The sequence below is a fragment of the Chrysochloris asiatica genome, unplaced genomic scaffold (assembly GCF_000296735.1).
Source record: "Chrysochloris asiatica unplaced genomic scaffold, ChrAsi1.0 scaffold00087, whole genome shotgun sequence".
Classification (NCBI taxonomy): Eukaryota; Metazoa; Chordata; class Mammalia; order Afrosoricida; family Chrysochloridae; genus Chrysochloris; species Chrysochloris asiatica.
Window position 1 is genome coordinate 7,868,480 of NW_006408605.1, and position 15,557 is coordinate 7,884,036.

The following is a 15,557-nucleotide window of genomic DNA, read 5'->3' on the forward strand; positions in this document are numbered from 1 at the left end:
TTTCTATGAGTTAGAATCAACTTGATGGTAGTGGGTTTGGTTTTGATTTATGTTAATGCAGTGTGGTACTGTAGGTTAAGCACAGGACTGTTAGCTGTAAGGTTGACACTTCAAAACTACCAACTGCTCTTAGAAACCCTCTCCAGGGTCTCTCTGAGTTGGAACTGACTCAATGGCACACAGCAACGGAAGTTGGAATTGACTGGATGGCCTTGGGTTTGGTGGTTTTGATTTATGTTAATCAGTGTGGCCCAGAAGAATAAGAACTGGACTGTTAACTGCAAGGTTGACAGCCACTTTCAGAAACACTATACAGGGTTGCTATGAGTTGGAACCGACTCAGCAGCACACCACCAACACCAACACCAACACCAACACCACAACATGAATGAGAATCAATTAGTTGGAAGTGGGTTTGGTTTTAATATGTGTTAATTCAGTTAAAAGCAAGAGGTTGAGGGACTGTTTTGGGTTGGAGGCTAGGCCAAGTGTTGAGCAGTTTCTTAGCTGTTTTTTCCTGATGGACTCTAGATGGTTTTACTCTTGTCCTGCAAATGAGTTTTAAATTTTAAAGAGAATTAGATTTCTGACAGTTTTAGATTGCTTTATCCTTTTTGATGGTTAGGGAATTAGTTACCAGTTTATATATATATGATTATTATCAGTACAACTAGAGATATAAAGCATGAAACCTGCTTTTGCTCACTCATGACATAGTGAAAGATGTTTTACATTTGAAACAATACTTCTAATGTAGAAGAGGAGTCCTTGTGTGATGATGTGGGATAATGCATTGAACTGCAAGGTCGGTAGTTCAGGTCCACCAGCCACTACTTGGAAGCCCTATGTAGGTTGCTATCCATTGGAAATGACTAAATGGCATTTAACAACAACAACTATCTAGAAGTAGATTGGTTGCTGTCTAGTAGATTCCAATCTATGGCACCCCCATGTGTGCAGAGTAGAATTACTCCATGGGATTCTAAAAACTGTGATGTTTCAAAAGCAACTCACCAGACCTGTTTTTCAAGTATCCTTTTTGGCTTCAACTGCCAACCTTTGAGTTAGAACTACAGTAGTGAACAAGTTGCATATCTAGGACTTCTTGTAATGTGGATATTGGAACACTGGATCCAGTTTGGGCAGGGTAGTAATAATAACAGTGAATTGCTATTCCAAAAGGAGGGTGCACATACATTATTCTAGATGTTCTAGGTTCCAGCCTTGGCTAGGTCAACACAGAGGATGTAATGTTTTCTCAGAAGTTAACATGAAGACTCTAAGACTAAAACTCAAAGGGAACAAATGAGCAGGCACGTAAGCTTGCTGGCGACCACATTGGTCTACTGGTGAGTGGAAGAGGGAGAAAGGCAGCAATGAAGAAATGGGCTGAGTTTAGCCACAGTCCCTTGAATCCCATTGACATGGAGATGAGAGAGAGAAGAGGAAGGGCTGGTTGGTCCAAAGTGTGGTGAGACCTAGGGACACTTGAGCCCATGGACAAGGACATAGCCACAGAGGGCTAGAGCTGAGAGTGAAGCATCAAGCTGATATGAAGTGAGGGGAGATGCACAAGAACACCCAAACTTGCAGACAGTACCCATTTGACCTAGCCTCAATGGCTTGATATTCAGAACTCGACTAAAGAAAGATTACAAAAATAAATAAATAAATAAATAAAATAAAGGTTTTTTTCTTGATAAAGAAACAAGGGTAAACTGCTACAATTTGATGAACTTGACCTATATTCATGGAGGTTTTTGTTGTTGTTAAGTGCTGTCGAGTCGGTTCTGACTCATAGCGACCCTGTACAGGGTTTCCAAGGGTGTAAATCTTTACGGGAGTAGAAAGCCTCATCTTTCTCCCGCGGAGCGGCTGGTAGTTTCGAACCGCTGACCGTAAGGTTTGCAGCCCGATTCGTAACCACTACGCTACCAGAGCTCCTTCATGGAGGTAGTAACCCTAAATGCTAACAGGGAGGGAAAGGAGTCTTCACATCAAGTATTAATGCTATCCCCTCTGTACACAGGTAGATAGGGACAGGTAACTTAGACATTGACTACCTAAAATGAAGGGGGGTGATAAAGGCACAAAGTGACTGGCTTTCAAGGTTTCAAGCGGGAGTTTAGTTTAATAGTGTGTGGGGGAAGAAAGAGTTCCAACTGAATAGTTTTCTTCTTGTCTAGATTGGTCTGGTGAAAAGAGATGGGGATAAGATTTGTATGATTCACTAGTGAATAATTGTTACTATGACTAATTGTGACTGTCACAATTGTAAAGGTAGAAGTTTTGTAACAAAAATGGGAGTAGTAGTTAATCTTACAGTCCAGAAACAGAGGACCCTAGGACCATCAAGGGAGACACAAGCACAAGCAGGATGTGGGACCTTATCCAGAGACAGAGGCAGAGATGGGATCATGGAGAGGGGGAGCAGCTGAGGACTCTAGATTCATGGGGAGAGAGGGACTAAGAGCTGGTGGCCAGGAGGCAGACTTGCAGAATGTGTCCTTTGGAGATAAATTAATATATATGCCTGAGTGGGTTTTTGTTGTTGTTTAAAAGAAAAAGAAACGCTAAAGTGAACAGAGAGAAATACTGTTAACTGATGGTACATGAAGAGGATTATAATCATTGAAACAAGGTTTATGATTTGTTGAATATAAAACTGATGATCTGCCCTGTAAACTTTCACTTAATCCACAATAATAACCTTACCAAAAAAAAAAAGTTAACATGAAGAACAAGGCTGCCTATCCTCTAAAACTTTCTTGGAGGTGTCCTGTCAGTTATGTTTTTTATTGTTCTTGCAGCAGTTCCATTGCACACCTGTGTGTCTGTCTCCAAATAAGCCAGGGTACTCCAATTTATCACATGAAAACTGTTAGTTCTTTGCCTTGATCACGGAAAAATCAGGGCAGAATTGTTGTTTAGTAGAAATAATTGCTCAATCAGAGCTCCCTAACTCTACCAGCCACTCCCTGGGAGCCCTGTACAGGGTCATCTATGAGTTGGAATCAACTCAGTGGCACTTAAAGACAACAGCAGTCCTTTTCTGGTGAGTTACCAGAACCCTGTAGGCTCTTGTGAAATCTGTGAACTCACATGTAATATCAAATAGTAATTATAATTTCATAAGGGTTCTTACATTAGTCTCTGACACATGTTCTGGAACTTGGGGTTAAGAATCCTTTCTTTTGATCATTTTATATACTTGCAGTTTTAACTGTTCTGTTTGTATGAATATACTTTTCTAAGCTTCTTGACTATGACCAAAAATCCACTACTGTTGAGTAGATTCCAACTCAGCACAACCATAAAGAACAGATTTCCAAGGCTTTAAATCTTCTCTGGAGCCAACTGCCCTTATCTTTCTCCCATGTGGTGATGGGTGGATTAAACCATTGACCTCTAGGTTACCAGCACAATGCTTAACCCATTATGCCACCCGAGATTCTTCTGGACTCTATTTAAGTAGGTTGTATGTAAATAATAAATATATGCTTTCAGAGAGGTGAGGTTATAGTTGATGAGCAGTTGCCCTCCATGCCTCTGGCAATTAAACTCATTGACCTAGAGTTAGTTCCAACTCTTGGTATAACTCCATGTATGGAAACAGAGTGAAACAGCTCCTTCAACTTTACTTGCTCTAGTAGTCTTTCTGGAAAGGAGCCCTGGTAGGGCAGTGGGTTACATGTTTGACAAGGTCAGCAATTCAAATCCACCACCCTCTCTGTGGGAGAAAGATGACACCTTCTGCTCCAGTAAAAATTTACAGCTCTTGAAATCCTAACAGGGTTACTGTGAGTTGGAACTGAATCAACAGCATACAGCAGCAATTTTTATGAAAGCACATTTCCAGGCCTTTCTTCCACAGTACTTGATGGTTGGTTCTGCTGGGTTGACACCACTGGTAGGTTCAAACTGCTTACCTTTAGTTGTTGTTGTTGTTATGTGCCGTGGAGTCGGTTCTGACTCATAGCAACCCTGTACAGGGCTTCCGAGGCTGCACATCTTTACGGGAGCACAAAGCCTCATCTTTCTCCCACGGAACAGCTGGTAATTTCGAACTGCTGATCTTGCGGTTCGCAGCCCAATTCATAACCACTATGCTACCAGAGCTCCTTTTACCTTTAGTAGCCAAGTACAAACCTTTTGTAATACCCAGGAACTTCTAGGTCTTACAAAGTATTTTTGTTTTCATAAGACGACTTTTCTTGACTCCATGGATGATGAAAAACAGGTGGGGTTTTAAAAATGGCTGTGGGATTTCTGTCTGGTGGTTTTTCTCAGAAAAGGAAAAAAACCCCAACAAGCTAGAGATTGCCTTTTTTGGGGGGTGAGGGGTATAAATACTAGCACTTGGTTGCTTACTGAAAGGTTGGCCATTTGAACCCACCTAGAGGCTCCACACGAGGAAGACTTGACAATCTGCTTCTGTAAAGATTATGGCCAAGAAAACCATATGGGCAGTTCTGTTCTGTTACCTGGGGTTACTGTAAGTTGGAATAGAATTGATGGCACCTAACAATGATGACAGAAATGGAGTTCTTATGTTCTTAAGCATAATTGTGAATGAGTATTCATTAAACATGATGTTTAACTACAACATTTTTACATTTCTTTCCTGTGGCTCTTGGTGGTAAAGTCTTGGATGAAAAGTGTAAAAAGATACTGGGAATTTTCTCAGGGGCTGCAGTGAACGCTAGTTCCCAAGTGAGGAATGAGCTTCCAGGGGGTGATGAACCTTCTGTCTTTGGGTGGAAGTGGGGCCATTGTCCTCTGTGATTAGGACTGTGCTTCACAGGCCTCCTTCCTGCAGGATTTCTTGTGGGGGCATTCCTGTGTTGGAGGTAGGCTTTGCTCTGTTCAGAGAGTTCCTTTGGATTTTGTGCTTTCTATTATAGGTTGCTTCATGTTACTTGCCTTTAGAGATTTCTTGCTCTTTCTTATAATGCCCCCTTCAGATGGGGGTGTGGAAGAGCTTCAAGGTTTTATCCCTTAAGAATGTTCCCAAAACATTGGCTAGTGTGGAAGAAGAGGAAATGTCTGCTAAGGAGAGATGTTTGGAATAGCTGTGGTTTTCACCACTTCTCCCCTTCTTCTCTCTTTGTAAAAGACAATTTGTAGTACATTTTGTCTCTCTAAGGAAGACTAAGTACCCAGCTGGCTAGATATATTTAAAGAAAAAAAAAATCTCTTTAAACAGACCTTGAAGAAATCTATTATAAATTTGAGTGGGAACCTGAGAATGCTGTGGCATACAGGAAAAATTAATTAAAATAAAATGATAAATGAGATGTTGCTTTACTTGGGATTTTTAAGATTAAAATTAAAAGAATTGTTTGTTAGTAATATCTGCTTTACTTCATAAGGTATATTAATTAGTTCCTTTTGTGCAATTGAAAACCATCATCTATGCCCTCACATGCATACCATGTGAATTTGACAGTAAAATTGTGTTCTATGCTTCCTGCCTCTGCCCTAGATACAGCTGAGATTCCTGGCATCAGAGCTCTTTCTGTTGTAGCCTTTCTGATCCTAGTATCACTGGACCTGGTCCTGTTACACTGCTCTTAGGGCTGGAGGAGAGAGAGAGAAGCAAGTGTATCCTGGCAGTCAGCACCTTAAGGCAGGGCAGTTTCTGCCCCTAGAACTGCTGAGGCATAGCATCCTGTCCCAGGGTGTTTGTTTCTCTGTGCCACGCGTAGGACACTAGTTGCACGTCTTCCATTTCCTGAGTTGGTGTTTGAGGGGAGAGTGGGTCTTGTAGGGATCCTGGTGTTTTTTCACATGGTCAACAACCCCACTCCCATCCCCAGAATCAGTGTGTGCAAAGTACTATTGGGATGTATCATAACTGACCCTTGAGTTGAGGTAGGGACCAAGTTGCTGTTGGTCCTAGGTTCCAGCAGTTGGGTATCTTTTTGAAGTTCCCCAAGCTGTGCCAACGGTCCATCTTGAGGGTGGAGGGGTGACCAGCATAGACCCTGTAAGTCCCAGGGGAAGCTGTTAGTCTACTTGCTAATGTTAGTGATTATGATAGGGTAGCTTCTTATAGAAGGGCTGGTTTTTATTTGGTAGTTTTTAGGAGCATATTCTATACCTCCATCTCTCTGTTTTTGCCTGGGCACGTTTGACATTGTAGAGGAACAAGGTATTAAACAACTGTTCACTTACAGGTTTCTATATCTATCACAAATGGCGTTTCAATTTTCTCATGTCAAAAGTGTTAGGTTAAGGGGGGTGGGAGGGGGGTGTAAAAAAGCATTCACTTTTTATAGTATACACAATTTTAATAACAAAAAACTTTCCTGTACACTGCACTTTGTTACCTTTTCCCTCCCCAAAGACACCCATATAATAGCATTTTCTTCCCACCCCCAACCCACCTCCCACCAAAAATGGCTCTTGTATGTGATTGGACACAATGTGTTTGGTCTGTACTTTGAGTCTCCAGTCTCAATGTTGATAGAAAGGTTCACCAAACGTTCCATAGATCAGGGTTTTTTGTTTGTTTTTAAATCTCCAAGGAAGAAAAGATTAGTTGAAAGAATGTAAGTTCCAAATGTTTTTAACAGCAGTATCAAAAGCTTAAACAGTCATTTTGCATTTGTTTTTGGCCTTATTCAAGTACTATGAGTTCGCCCCAGGTTAAATAGAGAAATACTTAATTATCACGGATGGCCCGATTACCTTTATCTTTGTCTTTTTTTGGCTGAAGGACTTTTATCAATAAGCTATGAAAGCATGTTCCAAAGCAGACTTTTTGAGACATGTCTGTCTCTGTATTGTTCTGTTAGGAAAATGATCGTGTAAATCAGCTGGTTAAAAATGTTCTTTAAAATTTTCTCCACACTTTGGAGAAGACAACCAGGCATTTTATAACATTTTCCCTTATAGCTGTGTGTAGGAATTATGCCTTAAGAAAATGATTTCCCAGTTTTGAATTTTAGGATTCAGACCTAGTGCTACATAGGACTCATTTTTATTGGAAAGATGGAATCTAGCTCCTTAGAATAAGTAGATGGATTTTAATAATTAGTGGTATTGGGAAGTTCATTCAGTTTCATTCATTGACTTGGTACAGAAATTAACTTAGGCGTATTAAGAAATTCCATGTGTTAGTGGAGAATTTTGACTTAAAAATATCTTTCCTTTTTGATATTGGCAGTGATTATTTTCAGACTTGTGTGTGGATTTGCAAATCTACCAGTCTACTCTTTTCAGAAAGGTGATTGAAATATCTGGCAAGCTACAGAAATGAATCTATCTAAATAATCCCAAACTAGTGCTTGGTTGCTAGGTGGGTACAGTACTGTAGCCTTCTTTCAGCTTTCATGAGAAAGATTTAATTATTTTTCTGGGTTTTGGTTAAGTCTTCATTTCCTCCTAACCTTGAAAATTAGTTGGGGAAAAAAAGGGGTAGAAGGGTATAGGGAAGGGAAGAGGTTAAAACCCTCCAAAACATCAAATCCTGAACACTGTACTAACAGGATCTCTGCAGTGTTGCTGTGATGTTCTACTCTAGCCACTTGGTAAAGAGAGCACAGACACCTACCAGTCTCATCTTCAAACCTATGCTGATACTGAAACACAAATAGACCAAAATTAATGGAATCCTGCCTTCTGTAGGGAATATAAAAGGGAAGTTTCCTCTGTAAATGAAAAAGGAAAATAGCTATTTGGTACTGTTACTTACTTTTTTATTTTTCAAGGAAAAGAATGTGTGCCCCAGTGACCATGGTTATTTTGTTCCCCTGAATTACTATAAATATCAGGCTTTGTCACCTTGCATTTCTATATTTAAAATGTTGCCAGTTATTGGTTCATTTTATTAGCTGTGGCCTTTAGGATTAATGTGGGGATTCCCAGCCAATATTTCTCGCCCTTCCAAATCACAGTTTGAATTAATTTTGGTTTTGGTTGAAATAATGGAAAATGCACCTTCTCTGCTATGCTGTAGAACAGATTGAATTTTGTAAGCTAAGGAAACAGTTGTGGTCTGACCAAACTGTCCCCCGACAGATGGCTGTGGTCACCCTGATAAATGGGTTGGTAAATTTAAGCTCATAGAGCTTGTATTTGTTGGGGACTTTGATCCATCCCCTCAGTGGGGGAGTAGTAAGCTGCTTTTGGCCTTGCCCAGGCAGCATGAATTAACATGAGATGAAATGCTAACTGCTCAAGATCAACTGAACTGGGCTGGGACTTTGTCAAAGTAATCTGCCCACCTTAAACAATTTCAAGAGCCCATTTTCCCCATAATTTGTCATCTTAAATTTGCATTTTACTGAGGCACATTTTATTTGAAATGCACTCTAGTAATATTAAAAAGGAAAATAAGGATTAAATCTTATGGGTTAAACTGTGGTCATAATGTTTTCAATTCAAACCTGAGAAGAAAAAGATAACTTTCTTTTTTGATCGTGGCTTTCACTTTTGCCTTTTTTTCACATAAGGTGGTTAAATTGCAGTTTTAAAAAAGCCCATCCCTGTAAAGATTCAGTGCTCTGATTTCACAGATTTGTTACAACACATACAGATCCTTGTTTATGGAAAAATTCTAAGTGTGAATTTTTACCAAATATGTAGTTTTTCTGCAGAAATCATAAATGAAGAAATGAAATGTTTGTTCTTTCTGCTTGAAAATGCGGCACCATTATCATTTGTAGATGGGATGTTGACATTAACACTACAGAAACCTCACCTCCACTCCTTTAATCCTAGGCCTCCTCATCTGCCCTGTTTGATGCAGATTGGCTGTTTGTAATTTCCGTTAACTTGCATCTTCAAGAGCCAGATTTCAAAATGCTGCCTTTCCCCTTCATCCTTTCACCTCAAACAGCCTTTGAGTTAACTGCTGTGTGGCTATATAGTTATGTAGGGTGTTCTACTCTTGAGAGGGTTCACCTTGGTAATAGTCATTCCTGTCCTTAGGAGTAATTACTCTTACAATGTGCATGTTTTATTAAAAGGTTAAAATTTAGCATGTAATACTTTAAGGAGTGATTTTTTCATGGTTTCTTTATAACTAGACTAACAAGAATCAGTGGTATTTATGTCTGTTGCGAACCAATTATTTAAAATTTTGCTCTTTGAGGTTTGAAGATCAGGAAAAGGCAGAAAAAAGAGGTTTAAACCCCTTTGTCAAGGCATTTATGATCTTGATTGTTAGAGAGGGAGAAGGAAGAAAGAGATTGTGTGTGTTTCTAAACTAGAGGGAGTGTGTCATAGGATTGTTAAGTTTACTCAGTTTATCTCAAATAGCTTTTAAATCTTTTTGGAAAAAAATGTAAATATAGGATTAAGTTGATTAATTAGTAAAATGGTACTTTATTCTAGTTTAAAAGTCTTAAGTGCCACATAAATCAACATGTCCATTATAAATCAAAGGAAAGAGATATATGATGTCAGTGTAATTATTTAGTATTGATTTCATTGTAAATGGAACCTTTTCACAAACACTTGGATCATTGTTTAAGTATATTACAGAGTCACTCAGCTTATTAGAATTACATAAAGGGTTTTGATTTCATGATGTGGATTTTGATAATATTTGCTAACCCAGGCAAAAACTCTGGAAGAATAGTGTTTAATGTTTACCAATCTTTAGTATATGTGAAATTCTACTTCCCATACTGGTAGTGGATTGTTGATTTAATACCAAATTATCATACAAGAGAACTTTTTATTAAAGTCTCATTTTAAGCTGCAAGCCAGTTGTGGTATGTGGGATGGAGTGCAGTGATCAAACAAGTATTGATCCTATCTTTTTATGCTCATTAGTGTCTTTCCAAACTCTTTTCAGTAGAAAAAAACAGTATGTGGAGACCTTAGTGTAAATGTTTACACACGATAGTATTTATCTACATACATGAATGAAGCGTCTTATTTTGGAGTGAATGTTTTTAGACTTTCCAATAGGAGTGCAAATTAATGTGAGCAGTGCTTCATTTAACACTTAAAAATTAAAAAAAAAATTACTTCATCACTTCAAAAACTTAAGTCTCCACTTGGTTTGGAAAATTAGGCTTAATGTCACCATTGGTAAAAATTAGATATGTATTTAGCCCCTACGATGTAAAATAGGTTACTTATCTGATGTGATTTTTGATGATGGGTAGATAATTATACTTCACATTCTTTGTATGGCAGCTGCTGGCACTTGCACTGTCCATAACCATTAATGATGATGAAGGGTCCTTCATGGGTGGGTTCATATTCATTATACGGTCCTTGGTCTGACATATTTGACATATGGAGTCGTGTTTGGGATCGGAGCTGCCTGTGGTTCTGAATCATTGAGCACTGTCTAATTCTTCTTAAAGTGGGAGGGCAGCACTTCCTGGAGATGAACACTATAAAAATAATAAAAAAGAAAGAAAACAATAAAGCCATTGTTCCTGTAATTACCCGCTGAGTGAAGATGGCATTGTCTGGTTCAGGAAACTGTTCCTCTGTAGTAACTGCTATGCCTGCAGTAGTTGGGATTTCTTTGTCTCCCACATGGTAACTTGATGAGCTTATTCTTTTTGTATATTCAGTGGTTGGATCTTTATAAGTTGTAGCCATGGCAGTGACAGTGGTTGACAAATTCCAGCAGAGTTGAAATCCATGGACTGCATCTAGAATATCCTCTCCTTGGGTGTGGTCAGGACTGTGGCATAGGATGGAGTGCTCCCACCGACCTTGGAAACTGCCCAGCCAGGAGGCCAAAGCACATATTCGGGGGCTGCATTCCCACAGATTGCCAGAGAGGCCAACAGTACTCAAGGTTTTCAGGGAGTGTAAGATCTTGGAATCAAGGCTGCTTAACTTGTTGTTATCCAGGAGGAGTATTTTAAGGTTAGGCATAGTTTCAAACACTGTCAAATCGATGGCTTTGATTTCATTTCCTGTCAGGTCTAGCTTTTCTAAAGTGCCCCAGGTCCACTCCATCCCACATGTCAAGTTGCTAATTTTGTTCCATTGTAAGAAGAGCATGTGCAGACTGCTTAGCCGGAGGAAATGAGCAAAATTAATCTTCGTCAGCTGGTTGTGCTCTAGGTGAAGTTCTCTCAGTTTGATTAATCCTGCAAATCCATTGCGAGCCAAACTTCGCAAACGGTTTGTGCTCAAATCCAGAAACTCCAGACTACGACAGTCCCAGAATAGGCGAACTGGGATAGTCCGCAGGGAGTTGGACCGCAAAAGCAAGGTCTGCAGCTTCCGGAGGCCATAGAAGAGCTCTGGATGCAGAGATGACAGCTGATTAAAAGACAGGTCCAAATTTTGCAGGTTAATTAGTTGGGTAAAAGTTGTGTTTGGCAAGTAAAATATTTTGTTGGAACTTAAGATTAATTCCTTAAGTTTATATAGTCCTTGAAAAGCATCATCTTTTACTGTTGAAATTTGATTGTGGTCTAAGTGGAGCCAGGTAAGTTGACTGAAACTGGCAAATTGATCCCTTTCGAGCTCCGCGATGTGATTGTGCCTCAGGGACAGGCCTAGAGAGCCCTTGTCTGTGGCGTTTGGCACTGAGTGGAAACCCTGAGAGTCGCAGTAGAAGAGCAGCTTCTCGCAGCGGCATTTGGGTGGACACGCCATACCCAGGGCAGGCAGCATTTTTAAAACCATACTCATTGCATATATTGCTGCCAGCATAGGGGCCCCTAATGGCCACTTGAAATGTAAGCCTGCAGAATATAATTTAAGGAAACAAGAAGATAGGATATTTTTCAGCAGATCATATGGACTATTTTAAATTAAAAATTTTTAAAAAGCTACAAAAACCCAGCAACATAGCATTATGGTGAAAGATTTTATGGCATATAACTTATTTTCCATTTGCTGTATAAAGCTAACGTTGTTGCTATAACTGTAACAAAACTTAAGCATCATTTTAAAATCAGATAAACCCATCTCTGTCATCAGCATTATATGCTTTCATATAAAACTCAAAATAAAAAAACCTGATGATTTCACTCCTAAAATGTGAATTCAGTGGCTCATTTAAAGACGTGATTCTTTGCTGACTGTACAAGACATATGAATGCATGGACTTACCCATTCTTCTGAGCACATTGGAGGCTGCATTCAGTCGCGGTTCTTAGACTCAGCGCAGTGAGTCTGTAAAAGGCTCTAACATGCAGGAGCCTTTGACCAGTGTCCTGTTTCCTTGTGTCCCAGGCTCTCAGTACAATTTAATCCACCAGGGTAAGTTGTTTTTTCTTTAGGATATTCCTCTGGAAAGCACTGGCTTCATTTTCTGTGACCACTCAGATCCTCTAAAGCAGTTTTGAATGTAAGTTATTTTCTCTACCTCCGACTGCTCAGCTGGTTAATCAAAGCTTCAGTCTCCCCTTTCCACAGCCGTTAGTTCTTTCCGTCTTAACTTGTTGATGGCAGATGGGCGGCTTGTTGCAGAGAGCTCCTGGAGCAGCATGAGTGCATTTACTGAAAAGCTTTTCCGAGAAACGGCACAAGAATGGATTTGCTTATGTGCTGCGACCACACAGAACTGTATATAGGCTGACGTCACCGGGTGACGTGTCTTTTGTTTGGGTTTTCCAGAAGCTTTACTGTTATAAAGCGCCGTGCTTTGTAACAGTATTGGGTTTGTTGCAAGACCCCCTGGTTAAAATAAAGCAAGAAGGAAGAACTCCTGACTTAAAAACATGGTATTCCTTCAGAGTAGGAAGCTGCAGAGGCTGTAATAAAGGCTGCATTCAAGAAGAACCCATCTGAACAGTGAGTTTGGTTAGCAGAGTGATGATTTTTTAATGCTTGTGAGAGTCAGTGTTAGATGGCCGATTCTGCATACAGAGATCATCTAAATGGGCAGGAGCCTGCACGATTTATGAAGTGCTGATTTAACACCAGACTATGCAAGATAGTGCCTGCTGCTCTGACAGTTTGGAAAGCTGCTACTCAATCATCTTGCTGTCATGTTTGGTTAAAAGAGAAGTATGACTGATTTGCTTTAGATGTCTTGGTAAACTAGCTAAGTGAACTTGGCTTCTTTTGTCATTAAGAGCTTAACGTCAGAAACCAGATATAATTGGCTTCACCCCTTCACCCCTCCACACACCCCAAAAAGCTTCCAAAACAAAGCAATTTGGTTTTTTTACTCACAACTTCAGGAGAACTCTAATTTAAAAAGACTTCTCTAAACTCGTATTTTATAACAATGATTAATCACCATGCTAATTGAAAAATATGTGGAGTTGATCTTTAATGTTTTGAGAGACATGGGGTAGGTTGATGTAGTCATTATAATACTGCATACCCTAAATGTTACACTGGAACAGAAATTATTTAGGACAAGTGGTATAGTGTGACTAGATTCTGACATGCTCCTTTATATTTACTAAAGAATTTCACCTATTCCTACAACTGAAGTAGTCCTGGTGTGGTGCTTTGGGTTGGGTTAATGTGCTGGACTGCAAAGTTGGTTTGAACCTCAAGTTGGCTGTTAGTCTCACCAGCCACTCCTTGGAAACCCTATACAGGATCGCTGTGGGTCAGAACCACCTTGATGGCACTTAACAACACGAATAATAACAGCTACAACTGAAAGCCTCCATTGGCACTAGGATGGGGTTGTGGCTCTCAAACAATAGAGCATTTTACATACTTAATACTGGCTCATAAGAACTGACTTGAGTCTCATACTAACTGTTGTTGAAATTTCTCTAGTGAATACAAAAGGTCATTCATATATTTTAACAGGATTTTTGCTTTGGCTGTTTTTACTTAACTGAAATCTAGCTTTTCCCTGTTGCATAGTGCCATCACTTTTTAGACATTGGTTATGAATGTATAATTCCAGGTTTAATGTTGTATAAACATGAAAAAGTTTTCTAGCATGAATCATTTTCAAGCTTAATGAAGGTGGTGGTTGTTATGTGCCATAGAGTTGGTTCCGATCCGTAGTGACCCTCCAGAGGGTTTCTGAGCAGCAGCTGGTGAGCTTGCAGTTCAGACACCCTTTCAGTCTGGCGCATTAACTTAGCACACAATGCCACACCAGTAAGACCACTTAAATACATACGTCTTGCCTTATTGATTTTACCTTGTATACCAGTTTTTCCCATATTCTTGGCACTTAACAGTAGATCTTTTCATAGACGTGGAGGCAGAAATCTCAAACCTACCTTGGCATTTGTGAAACAAGAATATCATTGAAGTGAGAGAGTTCAAGGACTTCACCCCACTGAACAGGTCTAAGAAGTCACTGTTAATGTAAGGGGTATAATTTCTGTGTTGGAGTGAGGACTAGGAGACTTCAGGGGTCTTTGCTTGTGTGTGGGATGCTGCATAAAAGTAAAAGTACTATGAACTGCCAAAATGCAGGTGTCATTTTGGGTCTTTGTAGAAGCAGGCCCAAAATGGGATTATAGAAGTATGTGAGGTTTACATGAGGAAATTACTGGGAAAGGAGTAAGTACATCAAGAGAGCTTTCAGAAGGCAAGGCAGGTCTCATACTTATGAAAAGAGGGGAAGGATGTAAGTCAGCAGAGGCTCAGAGTGCAGTGTGTTTCTGCCAGGTCCAAGGAAAGTCCCCCAGCTGAAATTGCTTGTGTCCTCAAGGATGAGCCTGCATTTATAGACACCACTGTTTTCCTCTTTTCTGGTTAAGGGAGGGAGGAAGACATGCCCTGTTTTAGACCCCAAGGATGACTATTCTTCCCCTGACATTGATCGTTTCCATACTCTGTAGGCTATGACTTCTTAACTTGCTTCCACAGACAGGAAATTTTTGTTGCTTGTGCATATTTGTGTGGACACGGTTTATAGGTTTACTCAGATTGTTCTATAGAAACTATCTCCTAAAATTTCTGAGAGAGAGGAGTTTTATATCATAGGAGTGGTCTTTTCTAAGAATTTGTTAAGAAACAGAGCCCTTGATATAGAGCAAATGCCATTATTGAAATCAGCCACCCTCTGATGAAATAGCCTTTGCCTCACAGGAGGAACTGGATTAAATTCATCTCCCAAGTAACAACTTTAGTTCCATGTGGAGAAAAGCATTTGAGTCAATTGGAGTAGAGCAACCATGATTAGGAATATGCTCTATGTGAAAATTTAGAAGGAAAAGTATCTCGTTCAACTCAGATTCTTGGTTACTTTCAGCTCTCTAGTTGACTTGGCATATCTCTTATATCTGAAAAGATTGAAACTACTTAAATGAAATTATCCCAGTACTACTTTGGACTCCTAAAAGGAGTCCCAAAATTCCTCACCACTGGAGCAATAAACAACATTTTAATCAATGGAGAAAAGATTAAAGTTGTCAAGGACTTCATTCTTCTTGGATCAACTATCAACACTCATGGAAGCAGCAGTCAAAAAATAAAACGACATATTGCATTAGGCAAATCTGCTGCACAAGACCTTTTAAAAGTGTTGAAGAGCAAAGATGTCAGCTTGAGGACTAAGGTGCACCTTGAGGACTAATGTGCACAGTTCAAACACACCCAAGCCATGGTATTTTCAATAACCTCATATGGATGCGAAAGCTGGACAGTAAATAAAGAAGATCGTAGAAGAATTGATGCTTTTGAGTTATGGTGTT

General features: G+C 39.7%; 2 protein-coding genes across 3 annotated transcripts in view; one reads left to right on the top strand and one right to left on the bottom strand.

Moving 5' to 3' along the window:
• CTNNA1 (catenin (cadherin-associated protein), alpha 1, 102kDa) overlaps window positions 1-15,557 on the top strand; it is a 211,806-nt gene that overhangs the window by 119,681 nt on the left and 76,568 nt on the right. The window lies entirely within an intron of this gene.
• On the bottom strand, window positions 8,757-12,472 carry LRRTM2 (leucine rich repeat transmembrane neuronal 2). Its single transcript, XM_006866125.1, has 2 exons — window positions 12,046-12,472; window positions 8,757-11,675 (listed from the first exon to the last, which is right to left on the bottom strand). Exons 1-2 carry the CDS (start codon window positions 12,047-12,049, stop codon window positions 10,129-10,131), a joined length of 1,551 nt encoding a protein of 516 aa, XP_006866187.1. The 5' UTR covers window positions 12,050-12,472; the 3' UTR covers window positions 8,757-10,128.